The sequence below is a fragment of the Mytilus galloprovincialis genome, chromosome 1, assembly GCF_965363235.1.
Source record: "Mytilus galloprovincialis chromosome 1, xbMytGall1.hap1.1, whole genome shotgun sequence".
In the NCBI taxonomy this organism is placed as follows: Eukaryota; Metazoa; Mollusca; class Bivalvia; order Mytilida; family Mytilidae; genus Mytilus; species Mytilus galloprovincialis.
In genome coordinates this window covers 111,261,107-111,283,275 of record NC_134838.1, presented here as the reverse complement: position 1 = coordinate 111,283,275, position 22,169 = coordinate 111,261,107, and the positions used below count along the sequence as shown (strand labels likewise).

Below are 22,169 nucleotides of genomic sequence, written 5' to 3'. Positions count from 1 at the left end.
GACATGTTTGAAAGTGTTTATGTATGGAGACATGGAAGGCCAAAAAATAGTGTAAATGACTTGTTGCTTTTTGAACTCGGTTAAAATCGTTGCCATGTGTGGTCTAGCGTTGTCGTCCATGTACAAGGGTCTTGGCAATGTCGATGCAAGTGGGGGATTATTAAAATGAGGGACTACAATGTTTTAAGGCACCAAATCGGTGTATGTCTGTCCGTTTATGTTACCCTGCAGAATATGCATACCCAGCTTATAACGGTACAAGAAGCAACCCTGTATTGGAACACCACCAGCACTGAGTGCAGTCCTTGTGCAAACATTGTTTTAGTCATATGCCGTTTTGTTTCCCCGCGAAAAATTCGTATTATGGCGTCTACTGGCAGTAAAAGAAACTGACTCCCATCTGACCAATGAGTGTTTTCTCAGCTTCTTATGTTCAAGCATATATAGTCACTATCCCATTGAAACCTGACGGTAGAGTGCTTGCTCGTAAGTACAGGTCTCTATACACCACGACTTGCTCTTCGGCCTCTATGAAGTCGACGGACCAATATACGAACACTAACACGACCACCTGGAGAAACAGTGTATTTGTAAACGCGCAGATGACCTTTGTTAAGAGGTTGCTTGACTGCTTTATCGGAGTTCAATCTTTTTGGTCGTAATGAATTTTCTTAGTGTACTAGTATATTAAAGGTAATTCATAACACCAAACATTAATATTGTTTTCGTAATAGTTAAAAAATATTGCCAGTTATACTTCGGTGGTGCTTAACTTTTGGCGGACTGTATATAATGTTTACATGATGGATAATTGATTTATTTCAAAGATGTACTTTATATATCTAGATGATGGGTCAGTGATTGACACACTTTACCTACTGCTAAAACGTAACGTATTGACTATTTGATTTTGTTTCTGGTTACATCTGTCTACATTACGATCAATCGTACACAATTCTAGAAAAAAGTATAGTCGGCAATTGAAAGTTACCTGTTATATTTATTGATCATCCTTCCCTTCATTTTTGGTGTTATTAATAACTAATTTGTAATAGGAATCAATGGATACCTCAACCTTCTTTTTGAAAATAATAACAAGGGACTTGGATATTCAAGTCAGAAAATGAATGTTTTAATTATCTGAAAAAAAACCTTATACAGTTAAGCAAGCTAAGTTGGTCTGTGGAATCTTTTTACCTAGTTTAAATCCTGTCACGTGACGTTTACCAGGTGAATGGACATATAATCATGATGAAGCGCTTGGTTTGAAACATGACTGCTTCCTTATTCGGGTGGCATGGGTAGACAATGGGTACAGACTTAACAATTCTCATTCTATAAAATTGAATTATGTCAAAATCCAAACCTGGACTTAAAGGAGGCGTAAGTAATTTATAATTAAGTTATTTGGATTGTTTTACCTTTATGTAAATTTGCTATTATATGATCGTTAAATTAGTAACCAAATGTTCGGGTTTATTCAAAATGCATTTATGAAATTGGGAAACCAAAATAAAACTATAATAATAACTCATATATTCCATTGATTTATTATGATATCAATTACATGCTTTATTAAAGAAGACTACGTATATTGTAAACATGGACTTAAATATGTCAATCTTCATGGATCAGTGGATACACTGTGGTTTGTCATCGGAAAAACCTTTAAACACATAATAACTAAAACATGACTTAATGAGTTATTAAAACAAGAATTGTATATTTTTCGTAGTATTATTTGTTAGAACATTAAACACGTATTTCTTTGTTATATCATAGATGTATAACTATGGTTATATACAAAGTGTCCAATGTTAAGATTTCTATCCTACAGTCAGTTGTACTGTTATGTGGTATAGCAGTTTCAGGCTGACAGGCGTTATGGAATAATAAACCATTAAAACCAATCAGTCATAAATGACATACCGTTTTCTAGAGTTTGCAAGAGATTCTATCTGTTAGAGAATGCATTAGAAAATAAGGTTTTGACAATAATTTCAATATAGATTAAGAACTTCCTGGTTCAAAACTAGTTATAATGGAGCAATTGGATTTAAGAGTTCTGCAGTTCAAAACTTATAAGAATATAGTCTGTATACTATATAAAGTATATTGCAAGTCTCCTTGGAATGGATCGTAACCCTCGACTAGCGATGATATTCCTCAAAGCACTTTCCAAGAGTAAAATAAACGTGTCAAAAGTCCACTCGAAATTAGTCTATGGTAAGGGCCATACAAAAAGTACAAATAATATGTAAGTTACTTTTACCGATATGGAGGGTAGACTTGTTTCTTGTCCCTTTGTTCTTGCTTTATGCAATATGTTTGAACTTCCAGAAATATGTCCATGAATGTCAATACGGACAGTTCATTTAGCATACGAGACAAACCAATAAACAGTAAGTCGATATTCTCATAAAATGAATCTGAAAGGTTTTTTTTTCTCTTTCTCTCGGGTTTAATGATATCAAGCAAATACTATATATGTTCAATTATTGTTTTTTCTCTTGATGTGTTTTGTTATGTTTCAAATTCAGTTTTATAATCACTTAGGCCAGACGGGACTATTATGAGTCGGAGGAAAGTTCTGTAGAAGGCAAAGAAATAAGAACCTCCCTGGACCCTGGAATCTACGATGACAAAAAGGGATATTCCAGGACACCTTCCACGGTAAGTTTGTACCTCTGATGGTTTTATGAAATCATTACGCCTCTTTTTGATGATTACGTTGATGCAATCATTTGCAGTTTGCAATACGACTAAAAATTATTTTCTCTGTATAGAACAATACTGTCATGCTGTTTTATATTAAACTAGAACACACCCGCGAAATCGCGGGCATATACAGCTTGTAGACTGTTGTAGGATGATTTTTTGTAAAAGATTTTATGTATGAAGAATTTCATAAAAGGTATCAAAAGCCCTCTCCCTTTTTCCAAAGTCCAATATTTGTTTCCTTTCTGTTAAATTCAATTATTCTCGTGTGTCTGGCCTCAGACCACAATTATTCTTCTCCTTTGCTACAATGCTTCTTTTGGTAAAAGTCAAATCAAATTAACAATTTGCACCGTTTCAAACATGAAATAAATGTAACTGCTTATATATAGACCATTATTAGTCTAATAAAATTTATTCTAGGACAATCCATCAGTGTTTTCTTTTTCTTTTGAGAGCCTTATTAACATGCCAATGGTAGGATATGAATCATGTATAAATGACTAAGGCTAATTTGAGGGGTGGTCGGACGGGTCGTGATCCCGAAATCCCGGGCTTAAAACCATGAAATCCCGAGATGCAGAATTTAAAGAAATGCATATCTCGAAATCCCGAAATCGAAAAATATATTCCCGGATCCCGTAAGCATCAATCCCCAAATCCCGAGCTTAAAAACACCCGATCCCGACGCCCCGAAAAAAGTCCTGCCTACTTCTAATCTCTACCTTACTTTCATTTTTGCCAAATCACTATTTTCCCTTTCAACAATAAATTGTTATGCCCCATTTATGGGCATTATGTTTTCTAGTCTGTACATCCGTTCGTTCGTTCGTTCGTCCGTGTCTGTCCCGCTTCAGGTTAAAGTTTTTGGTCGAGGTAGTTTTAGATGAAGTTGAGCATGTTTTACTTATTTTAATATATATGCAAGTGGTATGACCCCTTAAATAGTAAAAATTTCAAAGAAAACAGCAGACAGAATCAGGGCCGACTTTCCTTACTAACATACTAACATACTAACATAGAAAGTCCCTGACAGAATACAGACAGTCTCTATATATTAAAGTAGTATAATCGTAGTTTACATGTAGATAAACGCGAAAAATAATTGTCTTCTCTAAGGAGGTATAATAGTTGTGGTTCTTGCGAACTAAACACCATGATATGAAACGCGAAAAATAATTGTCCTCTCTAAGGAGATATAATAGTTGTGATTCTTGCGATCTAAACACCATGATATTGAGAACGCTCTGAATGGCTTATTTTTTTTCCATTTTTGTTATCCATCATACGATTGGTTGTACTTGTGTCAAATGTTTTACTTATTTTAATATATATATACAACTGGTATGGCCTCTTTAATAGTAAACATTTCAAAGAAAACAGAGAGTCTATATATTAAAGTAGTATAATCGTAGTTTACATGTAGATAAACGCGAAAAATAATTGTCCTCTATAAGGAGGTATAATAGTTGTGGTTCTTGCGATCTAAACACCATAATATGGAGAACACTCTGATTGGCTTATTTATTTTTCATTTTTGTTATCTATCATACGATTGGTTGTATTTGTGCATCTTTAAAACCGGAAGTCTTATCTATGACTAAAAGGCAGTCCGATGACGGAATCATATCCGGACTCCTTTTTTTGTCGTTTTTCTCCCAAAATAACTCAATCTGAATAATCATAAGAATGGATGACAAATGCGACTATGCATTTAACCTATAGGACATAGAGGCATGATGATTGATTTATTGTGGAAGGAAGAGAAGCGACACCCAAAATGAGGTCTTCTCGTTTAATAGTATAGATGTTAGCACATCTAATGTGTTGGACGTTACTGCATCAACTAGAAGAACAACGGCCGATTTTAGAGTGTAATAAAGCAGAACATCAGAATAGAGCCTGATTTTATGACACCAAATATTTTATAAAAAGTTTAAGAAAAATATAGATGGACGTGTTCGCAATGGACGAAATAACAAATGAAAAGCACTTATTTTTTTCATTCGTATAAAACAAGTCCCGTGCAATTTATTTTTTGTTATGTCTTTTCCTATATTCTAGTATGTACTTTTTTCATTACTTTTTGAACTGAACGATTTAACATGTTATTAGACGATTATAATATAATACATAAATGATATATTTCAACAGGGTACTGGGGTTACAGTGGAAACAACAGACAGCAGAAAGCTAATATTCGGGAAAGATGAAAACGAGGATCGTGGAAACTGGTCAGGACGATTTGATTTCCTTCTCTCACTCCTTGGATACGCTGTCGGCCTTGGAAATGTGTGGCGTTTTCCTTACTTGTGCTACAGGAACGGGGGTGGTGCCTTTCTTATTCCGTTTGTCTTGATGATGGGATTAATCGGTGTTCCCCTTTTCTTTATGGAGGCGTCTCTTGGTCAGTTTTGTAGCAGTGGACCAATGACATGCTGGAAGTTCGCACCTATGTTTAAAGGTGTTGGAATTGCCATGGTACTGGTGTCTGGTTTTACATCATTATACTACAACATGATCTTAGCTTGGTCGTATTATTATTTGTTTGTTTCATTCACGAGTGATCTCCCCTGGGCTGACTGTTATAATCCAGAGTGGAATACTGAATGTAAGTTCTTACCTAATGACACTATTTCTCCTCAGCAAATCGAAAAAAAAAAGAAAAAAAAACATTAGTACTCCGTCTGTGGCTCTTATGCTTATGCGACACTAAATTATCACCCTTATTTACCATATTAAAAATGTCCTTTACATATTACTAAAATATTCAGTACGTTTTGATATTTTAAATACCAATATATCTGATAATTTTAATAAAAGAATATATTAGTATAAATACTTATTCTAGAAAATGAAAATCTATACACTAGTATACTTGAATCATTATTACAATACTTCCTTTCATATTTCTTAAAATTTATTATATTTTTTTAGTTGCAATCAAGTCTTTTAGAATTAAAATATTCTTTACATTCCGTGACCTTAATAAAAAGGTTATTTTGTAATCGAATGTATTATCTTTGCTTATCCTTTCTGTAGTATATGATAGAAGGTATGAGAAAAATAACAAGAAGCCAATCTTTGTGAACGTTTCATAACTGTTTTTCAAAGAAACTTAGATTTATTATACGATGCAAAAGAATTTAAATGTATAATAGTAAATTTAAACAAGAATTTTAAATGTGTTTCATGTGCATGTAAATTTGACCTCTTTATTATAGTTTGTGCTGATAAACTTCCTCTGATCGACTGTACCACAACAAAGTATCTGAATGGAACATGTTACAATGGGGACCAGTTCCTTGGATTATGGAATGACACCATGTTTACAGAAGTTACCGGACATAAAAGGATATCAGCAGCTGAAGAGTACTGGACGTTAGTATAATTACATATTTAGATGGCATGTAGATTAATAATCTATTCAATAACATTTATCAATTTGGTGCTTGATCTTTAATATAACAATCTGTATTTGGTTAGACTTTTGATCTGTGATATAACCATCTGTATTTGGTTAGACTTTTGATCTTCCAAAGAGATGACTAAGATGCAAATATATGATAATCTGTATCTTGATCTTGTCCGGCATGCAGTAGCACACATCACGTGCCAGCGGAAGTCCGTTTCGTTGTGCGGGATGTATAAATACGCAGCCACGTTAAGTTATAATGGAAACGTCAGAACCGATATACCATGCTAATAGAGAGTAATATTACTCTTGCAATATTTATTTAAAATCGTTTCTTTATGAAATCTACTGCAAGTCAGCATTTCTATCCCTTAACCAAAATTACCGTCTTTATATAGTGTTGGTCATATTCGAACCACTTTGTGAAAAAGAAAGTAACCAACATGGGGTTCAACATTATTAGTCGAAAAGAAAAAGACTATTACACGGTCAAAATAGTATGCTACACATTCAAACTAAATAGTATAGGCAATGCAAATTACTCCTTTTAACCTTTAATGAACCCTGATTCCTCGGAAGAGTACCAGGTATGGTCAACAGAAGCACAAACCGTTCATATCGACAGAAAAAATTCAAATACATACTTTTAATAGCAATAACAAATACACAAATATAAATGTATAGAAACTTTTATTTACAGCAACCGAGCAATAAATATGAGCTCTGGTATCGATGACTTCGGACAACCAAAATGGCAGCTTGTAATGTGTTTAATGTTGGCGTGGATAATATGCTTCTTGTGCCTTATGAAGGGTATTAAAACAACAGGAAAGGTAAGAATTTTCTAAGGCATTAAACAACTGAAAAGTTAGGAAAAGGCTGAAAACGTATAAATTTGTAATAGGTACACGTACTAAACTGAAAAGCTAGGTTAAACGGTTGAAAACGTATAAATTAAAAAAATAAAGTACATTTATTAAACAATAATTATATAAATTTGATAATATGTTGAAATATCGAAAAGGCAAGCCTGAACGTTCAGAGTTTTTTTTTTTTTTTGTATTTTTTAAAAATGCAAGCGAACTATGATAAACTATATAATACTTCTTATTCTTTGTAATCATATAATTAAATACCTATCCTGCTACTTTCGATAAATGTATTTTATTTCGCTTGAAATAAGGTTTTTCCCGTTCGCTATTTGTAGTAATTATTTATAGACGGGAACTAGTGTAACTAGTTCGGATACTGGTTTTGTAATAGTATGTACTATTTATAAATTTGATGTTAGGTGCAGGAGGCACGAGGAAGTTTTGGCGGTTTTTACGGGTGGGGTTTAATGGTACTATATAAAGTTTGGCATTTAAATGTATTAGTATCGAAGGTGCTCGCAGTTACGTCGAATTGAAGTTGGTCACATAGGTATATATGCAGTTGCTGCTATGTTTATTGTACGTACAGGCGTTGGAGGTATTAGCCGAGGAAAAAGAAACGATGCGAAAGAGGAACAATGTTATATGTCATGTATTTATATATTGTTTCAATCGAAGAAATATGTACAATAAAGTAAAATAAAATATTGTATCACAAGAGAAAATAAGATGTTACTGCGAGCAACTAATCCTATATCTGTGTTTGACTTGTTTACAGCCTATTGAATTTAGAGATTTAAAAATACTTAAGTTCGGACGAGCAGGGCGAGGGAGAATTTAAACTATAATGAAACGACAACCAATGGACTTCTACATATATAGGTCCCTTATTCAGTGTAAATGGTAAATGAGGACATCAAAGGGATGCTTCGTAGTCATTTGTTATTTCTTTTTTAACATTTTATTTCAGGTTGTATATTTCACAGCTATATTCCCGTTCGTTGTGTTGATTATTTTATTTTTTCGTGGTGTAACACTCGACAATGCAGGTCAGGGTATATATTATTTCATTGTTCCAGACTTCGATAGGCTTCTAGACGCTCAGGTATAATTATTTTAAGAGCTATGAATTTTTCATATGTCATATTTTATGATTAATGCAGACATTTAAACAAGAGAAAATGGCACAGCTAAAAGCATACCAGATTTACAAGACATTCATCGCATTGTAAAATATCTTTATTTATATATGTAAGTACGTAAATACAGATGAAGAACATTTATGTGTATGGTACACATTTCAGTGTGCACAAATAGCATGTTTCTGGAAATTCCGAATTACCTTCATCTGATACAGTGGAGACGAAAGTTTAGGGAAATCGTCATGTCAAATTATTAAAAGCACCAAAATCAAACTAAGCTGAACAAACAAAATTGTCGGAGTGAAACTTTGATTGAAAAAAGTTTCGTCCTAACAATCGTTGATAACAAGGAATATTAAACTGAAAATATACAATCAAAACATTTAATTTAAACAAATCAAGTGTCACCACTTGTCTGTTGTATACATGTGATATTGCTAAATTTGAAACTGACATTATTTTCAATTGAAATCGTCGCATTTATACTACATATACAATTATAATATATAAGGAGATTGATAGCATATACATGATGTATGTACCAATTAAAAAAAAAATGAAAATATGATAACGATAATAGAAAAATTTCTCTTGAAGTTAAGCATTTTTGTCATATTTCTTCTATATGCATCTCAATATATGGAGGCATTTAACAAACAAAAAAAAAAAAACAAAAAAAAAACCAACAAAAAAACGCCATTTTCAGCACTATTGGTTCTTTTGTGGCGGTCAGTCTTATTAGTGAAGGAAGTCGGAGTGCTCAGAGAGAACCACCGACCTGGCGTAGGAAATTTTTCAGTCCTGGTCAATTAAGATTGAAGTATCTATTATAGATTAGACCGTTGGTTTTCTCGTTAAAATGGTTTTAAATTAGATTTTTTTGGGGTCCTTCATAGCTTCGTGTTCGGTGTGAGCCAAAGCTTCGTCTTGAAGGCTGTACCTTGGCCTATAATGGTTTACTTTTATAATTTGTGACTTGAATGGAGAATTGGCTCATTGGCACTCATACCACATATTCCTATATCTATATACATATGCAATGTTGTGTATGCATATCATCGCTATAACGGTATTGACATCCATTGCACATAATTTCCAGGTATGGAAAGATGCAGCTGTACAGATATTCTTTTCTATGTCTATAGCTGGAGGTGGATTAGTAACATTGGCTAGTTATAACAGATTCCATAATAACATACTCAAGTAAGAGTTACTTTATAATCATTGGAATGTAGATTATTTATGTTTCCAAGTTGTTTGGCCGGTTGGGTTTGAGGTTGAGGTCATGAGGTGTATTGCTATCGCCTAAATTTTGCACACGTAACTTTCGTTTTTGGTTAGTAACCGATCTATAAATATGATAAATACCCGGATATTAACTAGTGCAAACTAACATTCCTTTTCGTTTGTTATAAATACATCTCTTCAATGACTACTGATAAAAATATTTTGGTTTAAAACATAAATTAATAATATGAAAATGTTTTTTCGTTAGATATATAATTTTATAAATATTAGAGTTAAACTTTTTTCTTTATGTAAATAAATTAATGTTTTTTGTATATATTTTAGATTATCAGATCCCCTATAATGCATTTATTATTATTTATTTCAGGGATTCTATAATAGTATGTGTAGGAGATACATTGACCTGTATTTTTGCTGGATTTGTGATTTTCTCTTTTCTGGGTTACATGGCTGGTCGAATGAACTTGCACGTGAAAGATGTTGCTAGAGATGGTAAATACAATTCTGTATATTGTTGTAAATTTTTCATTATAGCTTTTATTAAGTTGCTGAGAAAAATCAACCTGTCGTCATTTCTTCTCTCTGCTTACATTGTAACATTTGTTGATTATTTCATTTCTTATGGCTGTAGTGTATATATATAATGTACAAGTATATTTTTTTAATAAAAGCCGGTGTATGAGCAACAATACACAAGGCAATGATATGTTATGCTTTATTTTTGGATTAATCGACTTATTGAAAGATGTGATAAATATGCTGTTTTAACAATAGTTACGCAATGCGTCTAATTTGTCGGTTATCAATGTGCTTAATAACAGTATATAGAAAACACGGCTGAAGTTCGAAGACTTATTTCTTTTAACATTATGTAAGATACTTTTTACTGTTCATGCTGTGGTAAGAGATCTGCACAGCCGATATAAGAATGATGGAATCCATATCTCATAATCAGCAGATTTCGAACTTTTGGCTTGCTTTCAGTGAAATAAATATATAGAAGATACCAACAGATATCAGAGTTTTACTCATAACGAGCGACTAGACGGGTGACATTTTGGTTAGACATACCCTGTAACAAATATATCTTTACCTTTTAATGAATAAATGAACAAGACATGGGTGCCTAAAAATCCCTGCTTTCAACTAAAACTTAGGCAAAACATTATGCCATCAAACAAATTAGCGTCAGAGCACAGCACAGTCTGGTAATTTTTCTCTTTAAAAAAAATATACTCGTCTAAAAGCTTAAACGGCCAGATTACTTACATGTAACGTTATATTAAAAACTTTTAACATTTACAGCAGCAATTTCTGTAGTTACAAATTTAGATATACATATAAATTTCAGGTGCAGGCCTTGCATTTGTGGTTTACCCTGAGGCAGTCACTAGTATGCCAGGAGCGCCATTTTGGTCCATTTTATTTTTCTTAATGCTGATTACTTTAGGGCTGGACAGTCAGGTAATTTAAAAGAAATATATAATTTAGCTGTTTTCACAATTTTAGTTCGATTGTTTTGGAAATGTTATTCAGAGGTGATACATGCGATTGAAAGAGTTAAAATTAATTGTATCAGCGGGATGTTAATCAATTACATAGCGGTGCATGGTTTTTATTCTCAAGGAGTCACAGTATAAAAGCTGCTTCACACGAATCAAGGAAAGTAAGTTTTCCTACGTACAATGGGTAAATTCGGCTCGAGCAGTTTTAAAAGACGGTTTCTAATAAATCGGTTTAAATTTGAACCACATTCAATTTTTGAAAAAAAAACTGTAACACAACAAAACCTGTAAAGTAATTCGAAAGTTTTTTTCGTTGCATCATATCTATATGTAACGAACGGGGGGAAAAAATTCTCAGATACGCAGAATTATTTGCTGGTTATGCGATTTCTTGACGACAAAAAATGAAACATTTTAGGGTCGACATCAAAAGATCAATGTAAGATAAAAAACTTAATTCAAATAGTTTGGGGGTGAGGGGTTGAACTGCTGCAAGATTTGGTTATCCGACATTGGTTTTTACATATATCCATATGGGTCAATCAAGTTTTCCCAAATTAAGTTAAGAGGGGGATGAGGGGGTCAGTGAAAAAACTATGTGAATTAAGTTTTTTATCCTTCATTGAACTTTTGATGTCGTCCCTTATTAAGGTTACGAATGGAAATTGATTCTTCCGTTACATGCTTTCACATTCTCACTTGCTGTGTAACAAATTAGTTTTACTTGTGAATTTTTTAATGGATTGTGTCAAATTTTAGATTTTGTCTGTTGATGACGTAGCAAAACGAAGCAAGAGTTGAACCTTATGTTTTTTTTCTAACCATTATTAACATAAAAGAATCAAGTTCTAATACAAATTGCCATTGAGTAACAAATTTCTATAATCATTATCCGTATGTTGCATTCATATTTTTTATGAAGAATTGCCATCTACTCCTGACTTTTGCCCTGCAAAACTAAAATAATTGTAATGTAGTTATAAATCTGAGCGAATTGTGTCATGATTTGTTTTTCTGTAGGATGATACACGAAGGATAGTTTTCGCCTTCCCTTTCTTAAAGTGACCTATCGAATTAGACTATTTACCGGATTTGTTATCCCATAAGTAGCACATGTGGAGCAGGATCTGCTTACCCTTCCGGAGCACCTGAGATCACCCCTAGTTTTTGGTGGTGTTCGTGTTGTTTATTCTTTAGTTTTCTATGTTGTGTCATTTGTACCAATTGTTTGTCTGTTTGTCCTTTTCATTTTTAGCCATGCCGTCGCCGTTGTCAGTTTATTTTTGATTTATGAGTTTGACTGTCCCTCTGGTATCTTTCGTTCCTCTTTTCTCCTATGACCATAAGCTTTTGGTAAAGTATTATAGATTAGAGACAGTCCAGAGTAATTAATCGATAAACAGCATTTAAGTGTTAATAAAATAAAATAATTGTATAGTCTATTTGTCTATTTCAGTTTGCAATGTTAGAAACTGTCCTGACTGGTGTGACTGACCAATGGCCACATCTAAGACAACATAAAACAATAGTTATACTCATCATTTGTTCTCTCTTTTTTCTTGCCGGGCTTCCACTCACATGTCCGGTAAGAATTTTCTTATTTTATTTTAATAATTTTTCTGTATGAGTTTGTTTAAAATAGGATAGTCTACTATAAAGAATTATATTCTTATTTCATGGCTCAATTAACATCAAAATGTAATATGATAGAACCATTCTTGGTATATATACAAATGTACTGTGTTCCTTTCTGTAATCGAGGAATAACATATTGATAAAAGATGTGTGACAAATTATTCAGTTAAACTGTTCTATAAGGGTAATATACAAGAAAACTGAAAAATTAATGACTATATATCAATAAAAAAGTAATTTGTGTTTGTTCCGGACCATATGAGTATTTGGACCATACGCGTATGGTCGGGGTAATTAACAGGTGCATTTATGCTTACCTCTTTATATAACCCGTCTAGTTGTCACGTCATTAAAAAGACACCATCAAAGGTCATTTTTTCATTATAAATTAGCAATAACAAGATTAACAAAATAAAATAAGCAGTTTCACACAGTAAATTTCATCACTAGTGAAAACTATAGTAAACACATTTTTTTTTCATTACCGATATGTTATTACGAGTGAAAGGCAAAATGTCGACCTGGGAAGATAACTTCCAAAAATATCTTAATGAACTGTTACAGAAGAAGTCAACTGTTTTACTATAACCTGACGTAAGAGTCAACAGGATAAAGGGTCTAATAAATTGCTTACTTTTGAAACTTAATATGATTAGCATTAGCAGTGCAATATTCATAATTTTTTATACTTATACGTGTTTTGTTTTAAAAAAAAATGAATGACGTCACCGGTAAGGCCACTAGTTTATTTTTTAAAGTTGTCTGGTGATATGATGTACTTCAGTCATGTTACGATATTGGAGATCTAGAGCTTTTTCGCCGTAGACACATCGGAATGACCCAGGACCCTAGAAAAGCTATGATATCGTGTGGACGTCACCCTACGCACCCATGCAAGAATACAATTAGCGATGAAAACTAACTTTGGCATCAATATTTAATGTTATTTGAATTGTAAATAATACAATTGCATGTAGCAATCATTGTTATTTTATAAAGTTTTCTCGTTGCATATTATAAAAAAATATACCTATATGGTCCAAATACTCATATGGTCCGGCCCGTTTATAACCAAACGAGTATATACTCATATGGTCCGACCATACGCGTACGGTCATGACCATACGCGTATGGTCCAAATACTCATATGGTCCAAATACTCATATGGTCCGGAACATGTGTACTATAGAACATGTTTTCTGTACATTGCATTCATAGTTCAAAAGGATCATATATTCTTTACTACAGCAATTTTCTATTTCCGTTTCTGTTTGGAAGCAATTAGACTTGATTCCCCATATATCTATGATGAGTTTTTTTATCTGTAAAATTTCGAGTACTGAATTATTTTTTCTTTTGCAGGGTGGTATATATCTCTTGCAAATTCTAGATAATTATGTAGGAGGTTGGACTTTATTATTAATAGGTTTTGCAGAATGTATCTGCCTTACATATGCATATGGTAAGTTCATAATTTGTGTATATGTATAACCACTATTAATACAAGAGTTTTCTACTAACTGTGGATCACACAGTGCCAATGACATGTACTCCAATACTGAAATGACACTTCCTATGTTTTTGGTAGTAACTCTTTTGTAAGATGCATTCTTTTCATTTTACGCATATGTTTCTGACAGTCTGTAAAACAACCCATTGCTAACACCAATAACCATGTAATTTTATGTTATTACTTATATGTGTCCTGGTAATCATGATAATTTAATTTGATAAGCACATTTGCACAGAGGGTTTAAAGAAACAGACCACTCTATTAACTCTTGTGTTAATATTTTATGATTTATTATTTGATGTTTGCTTAACAAAGGTATCATGTATATTCAATCAAACTTCAATTGAAAAGGAGTATTTTGGATAAGTAATTTTCCCCCGCAACAGACCATCTACACATCCCTTACATATAAGCTGCCTATAATACTAGTCCAGCAGCAGAGGTATCGACTTAGTGTTTTATTTTTTACATTATAAGTCACCAAGTTTACTGCAGATTGTGCCTATTTCGAAAACCTATAATAGTGTTCCATGTAATACGACACTAACATGACTAACAGGTCAACCTTTCGTACATTTTGAAGATAGAACATTACTTGTAAGTCAATTCATTTTTTATTTTATTATAGGTGTCACTAGATTCATGAAAGATATTGAAGTAATGCTGGGTTTCAAGATATCGCTTGTATGGAAAGTGTTATGGATGGTAATAAGTCCCTTAGTTTTAATGGTAGGTAAACTTCTAGCATATATACAGATAAGCTAAATCAAATAAGAGGGAACCTAGTAAACTTGATCTTACTTTTAAAAAATGAACAACCTCTTCTATTATGAATACAAAAATGTATGTATAACATATATCTGCATTGATCTGTAATGCATGATGTCGTTTGTTGTCGGGAGATGCCAAATAAAATTTAATTGATTACTTTTAAATGGGCTGTTCAACTGAGTGATGAAAGTTATCAATTAATTTGTTTTCACAGTTTTACCAAAAGACATCCGCTTACCATATTACAAAAACGTAAACGTTTTCTGTAGTTTGAGTATTTATAAGAGATTTAAAAAGTAACAGAACACTTTTTCATAGGCGTTGTGTTCCACATATAATGAGAAAAGCCAACGATTTATTTCAAAACTCTTGAGTACCTGTTTTAGATAGTACAAATATGGAACACCATTTAGAAAAAAAAATCTTTTCTTTTTAGTTTATTTTCGTTTTTACATTTGTTGATTATGAATCGTCAACGTATGGTGACTACAAATTTCCTGGATGGGCTGATGGTATAGGATGGTTTCTTGCTGTTATGATGGTTATCCCAATACCTATTGTTATATTGTACAAAATCGGTTATGCTGATTCTTACTTGTCGGTTAAGGAGGTAAGTAAACACTACATATAACTGTCAATTATATCTTATAAACTATGCAAGATGTTCGGTGTGAGCCACGGATCCGTTTCGAAGACCGTACTTTGACCTATAATTGTTTACTTTTACAAATTGTGACTTGTATGCAGAGTTGTCTCAATGGCATTCATGTATATTTTCTTATATCTATAAATAAACGTATAATCAGGAATTTTAAACAACAAATACATATTCGTGACCTTAATGGTAAAACGTATATATTTAAAAAAAATATTGAAATGTTCAATGTGATAAAACACTAAATGTATGTACATACCGTTTAAAAAAAACACTATTCTTTTCTTTACTATAGCGTGAATATAAACAGATTCGAGTTTATGTTAATGAAAAAGCAGACTAAAGAAAAAAAATATAACATAAGATACCAAGAGATTTTCTGGCTCTTTTGTATTGATTTTGAACACGATAGTTGAAAGAAAACACTTGATACAAAGTCGCATACGTTATTGTATGAGTAACGAAAACCAACCCAAGAATATACAAAGTTGCGTTATATTTAAATGGAAAGGGGTGGGGTGAATGGTTATCTATCATATTTTTTTATCATTTTGTTTTAGAAATTAAGTTTGTTGACTTCACCTTCTGATGAATGGGGTCCTGCATTAGTTAAGCATCGCAAGTTGGTGACCTATGTTGATGACTGGGTATTAGACCCCTGGGCAGAAAGAGGAGCTTATCTGAACAAAGGCTATAGTACACCATCAACTTATGCATCGTCTAGGGTAAGTTTCATTTAGTTTTCGGAATTAACACATTAAGAAACTAACTATTAGGTCATACAACTTTTCAAATATTACATTATTTAAACATCATTGGCTTTAAAATTATAGACATTACTTCGGACACACCAAATTTATTAGATACGTAATTTCATAAAACAGTAAACATGCAATGAATCATAACCAAAACACTTTCTCGTGATTTTGTGTGTGTGTGTTTGGGGCTCTAGAATAACTTATGCTCTGTTTTACTAATTCAAATGACGTCATTTTTTCGTCATTTTTCAGTTTCAAATAGGACGTCACTTGGCGTAGAGGTTTAAACTTATTCGGATGTGTCTACTTTTGTGTTTCAAATGTCTGGTTATGTAAATGTATTTCAGTTGTTTCCTGTAATTAGTTAATACTTCAGCTTTATCATGTACATCTTTTGTATATTCATTTTATTAAATTTACCGTTTGCAAAAGTATAAATTACTCTAAATTATAGGGATTTTCTGGTAACTTAACAGAAAACCCTTGCCGTTTTTGGCACAACCTTTTTGATCTTTTGGTCCTAGATGCTGTTCAACTTTGTACTCGTTTCGGCTTTCAAACTTTTGTATCTGTGCGTCACACATAGGTCTTGTGTGGACAAAATACACTTCTGGCGTATAAAATTTTTTGAACTTGTTGCCTTTTGTTGGCTGTTGTTCGTGTGATTCTTTGTCAATTGCGTTCTCCAATTTATTTATATTGTAGTCCTGTGTTGTCATTTTGATGTTATATTTCATATGGCCATAAAAGTGCGAGGTTTGGCATGCCACAAAACCAGGTTCAACCCACCATTTTTTCCTTTAAAAATGCCCTGTACCAAGTCAGGAATATGGTCATTGTTATATTATAGTTCGTTTCTGTGTGTTGCATTGTAGCGTTGTGTCGTTTGTTTTCTCTTATTTTTGAGTGTAGATTCACATTGCGATAGGACGTGTCACGGTACTTATCTATCCCAAATTCATGTATTTGGTTTTGATGTTATATATATATGTTATATTTGTTATTCTCGTGGGATTTTGTCAATGTGTGTTACATTTTAGTGTTATGTCGTTGTTCTCCTCTTATATTTAATGCGTTTCCCTCGGTTTTAGTTTGTTATCCCGATTTTGTTTTTTGTCCATGGATTTATGAGTTTTGAACAGCGGTATACTACTGTTGCCTTTATTTATGTATGGTAAATGGCTTATATTAAATAAAATTTGATAAGAAGACCAAGATAAAACATATTGATATTTCATATATACATCTGGTTGTTGACTGCAATGGTTATATCTACCCTGATCAAGGTGTGTGTTCTTTGTAACATAACAAAATCTGTAAATAGAAATTAAAACTTTTAATAAATAACCATTAGAAGACGTCCAGTTTTAATCTTCTAGCATTTCATGTACAGAATCAAGATATAAGTTGCGTTTGCTTCATAATTGGAAAAATCAAAGAAACATTATACTGTAGTCACACCGTTTGAAGTTACTGGAAACCCAGCCCATTGCCTTAATTTACGATATGAAAGACATGATGTAATAAAATAATTAATTCCACTGTAATGAGTTTCGTTGAAGAAGAATGCATGGAAAGGCATTTTTTGTATCGCCTTTGAACTGATACAGAAGGGAGATACTCAGATGATATTTACAAAACACACTTCGAGCTATGAGCGTACAATTTGAATTTTATTTTGGAAAAGAGCCGTATTTTCGATGATTTATGACATTTAAATCCTTATTATGCATGTCATTTTGTTTTTAATGGACAACTTTATTCTGATATATTTTCATGTGATCACGTTACTTTATCTAACCCTAACAGGCATCCAGTATTTATTCTATACCTGGTTTCAAATCCAAGTCAACAGGAGAGTTATCAGAAGCTGGTATTTCTAGAATTACGTCATTAACTTTTGAATCGACAGTATGATATTGTCAGCATTGTAATCATCATGTTACCCGTGGTACATTGCAATCATCATGTTACCCGTGGTACATTGCAATCATCATGTTACCAGTGGTACATTGCAATCATCATGTTACCCGTGGTACATTGCAATCATCATGTTACCCGTGGTACATTGCAATCATCATGTTACCAGTGGTACATTGCAATCATCATGTTACCAGTGGTACATTGTCAAGTATAAAATTGCTGCTGGGAACGTGGCATAGAACGACATATTATTATTAATCGGTATTGGGTATCAGTGGCGGATCCAGAAATTTTCATAAGTGGGGGCCCACTGACTGATCTAAGAGGGGGCCCGCTCCAGTCACGCTTCAGTGATTCCCTATATAAGCAACCAAATTTTTTTCCAAAAAGGGGGGGGCCCGGGCCCCTGCCCCCCCTAAATCCGCCTCTGGGTATTGCCTAAAAATCAATCAAATAACCGAGTCAAATAAATTAGAAATTATTGCAACATTATGCTATTCAACTTAATTGATTATAAATATATGTGATTTTAGACATTTAAGATGACAATGTGCATATTTTTGTATTAATAGTTTTTGTTTTAATACATAATTTTTTAACTATTTGTTTCAAAATCCCGGTGTATTGTCAAAGGTTGAACAATGAATTGAAATGATTCATGTGGTGTAATTGCTCTTTTTACTTTTTCATTTTTAGATAAACATCTTTTTACATCGTTTACGATACTTGCAATTTAGTTTCCGTAATTCATGTTAATATATAGTGGTTTCAATTTCATCAAATTCAAGTTCATTAGAATCATCGTTTTACCTTCTGTTCGAAGATATTTCACTGTTAGGTTTTTCACATATTTTTGCATTTAGATCGTTCATTTTTATTGCTGAAATTTACATTTCTGCTGATTCGAATTGTCCAATTTTAAAAATCAAAGTATACGCCTTATATATTTATTTAATAGCAAGACAAAATCTTTTTTTTTCATAACATTTCATTCACTTATGAAGTAGAAAATTCGTTGTTTTGAAACATCTATATTGTTATTGAATTATGAGTTTCTTGAATTTTTTTTCGGCTGAAGGGAAATGAAATTTACTCGAAAAACATTTATTATATCATTAGATGTATTGATGTCATTTTGTACAAAATAACAATCAGAACCTTTTATGTATACATGTATTTATTAACACTATTGTCATATGCAGGTGTGAAATGACTTTGTTTTTTTTATTATAAAAGATAAACAATTTCTTTTTGTATTTTTAGTCGGCCATGTACAAAATTACTAGTCATTTTCCTATCTATTAGGCACTGATTTTAAGAGCTGATAACTTTCATTGGGCAAAGTGAGCCTTTCCCATCACTTGGCGTCCGGCGTCCGGCGTCCGGCGTCGTCGTCTTCCGTCGTCGTTTACTTTTACAAAAATCTTCTCCTCTGAAACTACTTGAACCAAATCTGACATGAGGTAAAATAATCTATAAGGTCAAGATCCATCTGCCCTGATATTTTCAGACGAATCGGACAATCTGTTGTTGGGTTGCTGCCCCTGAATTGCTAATTTTAAGGAAATTTTGCAGTTTTTGCTTATTATCTTGAATATTATTATAGATAGAGATAAACTGTAAACAGCAATAATGTTCAGCAAAGTAAGATCTGCAAATAAGTCAACATGACCAAAATGGTCAGTTGATCCATTAAGGACTTATTGCCCTTTATAGTCAATTTTTAACAATTTTTGTAAATTTTTAGAATATAATATATTTCCCACTGTAATTACCAAGTTCATTATAGATGGAGATAATTGTAGCAAAAAAAAATGTCCAGTAAAGTAAGATCTCCAAACACATCATGATCACCAAAACACAATTTTGTCATGAATTTATCTGTGTCCATTGTTTAATATGTACATAGACCAAGGTCATGAAGGTGAGCGACACAGGCTCTTGAGAGCCTCTCGTTTAAACTACTAGTAACATTTCCATCTTTTCCTCTGTTTAATTATTTGGACTTATTTACAAACTTTTATTTGCCTCGTATAAAGTCGGCAGTAGTTTACTGGTGTGTTGACATGAGTTATAAATTATATGGTCATGATTATAAATTAACTGTTTACAAAACTTTGTATTTTTGAAATACTAAGGCTTTTCTACCTCAGGTATAGATTACCGTAGATGTATTTTGCAAAACTTTTAGGAATGTTTCGTCCTCAATGCTTCCAACTTCGTACATTAATTAATAGCCTTATTAACGAGCGTCACTGGTGAGTCTTTTGTAGACAAAACGCGCGTCTGCCACAAATACAAAATAAAAATCCTAGTATCTATGATGAGTTTATTTATCGATTTTCAATCTCACAAATCAATTAAAAACACACACAAATCAAGGTAACCGAAACAATGTGGAATCACATTAATCGAAAAAGGAGAAAGACCAGGCGCATCGATGCGTCTCCTACAATGCATGTGTCATCCACTAATACGCTCACGGTAAAAGACACATTCTTGAATAGGACACAATATGTAAAATGATAAATTAAACGACTATTCTGGTATCTTACTTTAAAGTATGAAAAAAACATGTTGTATCGATCAACCTATTTTTGAGCAACACGATGGGTACCTCTTGAAGCATGGTCTAATGTGATTGGCTTTGTGTTCCCAGTCTTCCAGATTTTGTTCTATAATGATTTTGAAGGCTGTTGTTTTGTCTTTTCAACGTGTTTTATGTCCATTGACCTATGGCATTTATTGTTCCTGTGTATTATTTGTCTCTTATTGATGTTTGAGCTGTAACACCATTAGATTTAAGTAAACACAGATTCAGAGGTTAATATAAACCTTGTGGTAAAAAATCTTTGCGTACACTGACGACAATTTAAAAAAAATTGGTAAAGCTCGTAAGTTTGAATTGACTCTACTGGATTTAAAAACATGTGTAACGATTGTATTTAATTGTCAGCTGGCACAACCTTTTTCACACAAATTTTTAAAGTACTGACCCAAATTTATAGTAATCAAGTATCCGTAGAGAGTGCATTTATCGGAATTCAATAAGATGCTCTTTTATTGACAAACCACAATGAACACTATAACCATAGTAATCATACTTTTCTTTAAAAAAAATCATGTAAATCCCTTCAGATGACTAAAGATGGAGGAAATAGTCACTTGGCTATCTGCTTTTCATGATACCATTCATTTTAGATAATATTTTGTTTTTTTTTATTTCTTTTTTTTTAATTCTGACTTCTGAAAAAAAAACACCTTGCGGATACTTTTTGGCGCTTGGTCCTTTCTAGACGACTATGCTCGACTATTAAACTTAGCTGGTGCAATGAATTATTACAACTATTTGAACTAGTTTCATGAATTAGATTAACATAAAAAAAGAACTATGCAGATAGACATAGTATGTGGCAGACACCACTTAATTTACTAGTAGTTTTTATGAAAGTATTTTGGAATGAAAAACTCCAAAAAAATTAGTATGACTTCAAACCAAAAAGGTATCCTAGCTATAAATGAAGATTAATTTGGCGTTCTATTATTTTCGTTTATACTGATTAATTGATTGATAATACCCTTTCATATTGAACGTTTATCTAGCTTGGCATCCAACATTGGTTGACAGTTTGTTTTAAATAGTAATTGGATATAACTTGAAACGTTTAGGAGGATCGACGCCTGAAAGTTCCAACGGTGTCCATTTTATTTAGATAGACCTATTAATCAAATATATAAACCTTTTATATGTAAATATCGAATCTCCGCCCATAGCCTCAATATAGAAACAGGCAGATATTACAATGTAGATAGAGAAAACAGATTATGTACTATGTGCGATAACAATATGGTAGAAGATGAATACCATGTTATTCTAGAATGTAATAGATATAGTGATGTAAGAAAACCATACATTAAGAAATATTATTGGCAATATCCATCCACTTTTAAACTTATACAGTTGTTATCAGTTCACAATGTGAAAGAACTTAATAATTTAGGTAAATTTTTGTT

The 22,169-nt window shown here is 32.6% G+C and overlaps 1 protein-coding gene across 1 annotated transcript; it reads left to right on the top strand.

The window, feature by feature from the left end:
* The first annotated feature begins 1,223 nt into the window (after positions 1 to 1,223).
* LOC143051591 (sodium-dependent proline transporter-like) lies at positions 1,224 to 19,403 on the top strand. The gene is made up of 15 exons (XM_076224483.1): positions 1,224 to 1,383; positions 2,557 to 2,673; positions 4,873 to 5,329; positions 5,943 to 6,099; positions 6,834 to 6,966; positions 7,976 to 8,110; positions 9,247 to 9,350; positions 9,763 to 9,887; positions 10,747 to 10,859; positions 12,357 to 12,485; positions 13,898 to 13,997; positions 14,677 to 14,777; positions 15,256 to 15,429; positions 16,035 to 16,199; positions 18,042 to 19,403. The coding sequence occupies exons 1-15, from the start codon at positions 1,351 to 1,353 to the stop codon at positions 18,147 to 18,149; spliced, it is 2,151 nt and encodes a 716-aa protein (XP_076080598.1). The 5' UTR covers positions 1,224 to 1,350; the 3' UTR covers positions 18,150 to 19,403.
* Positions 19,404 to 22,169: the final 2,766 nt, after the last annotated feature.

Coding starts and splice junctions, on each gene's coding strand:
- LOC143051591 (XM_076224483.1), top strand. CDS start 1,351: ATGTCAAAATCCAAACCTGGACTTAAAGGAGGC. Junction 5,330..5,942: donor TCCAGAGTGGAATACTGAAT/GTAAGTTCTTAC, acceptor TCTTTATTATAG/TTTGTGCTGATAAACTTCCT. Junction 9,351..9,762: donor TTCCATAATAACATACTCAA/GTAAGAGTTACT, acceptor TATTTATTTCAG/GGATTCTATAATAGTATGTG.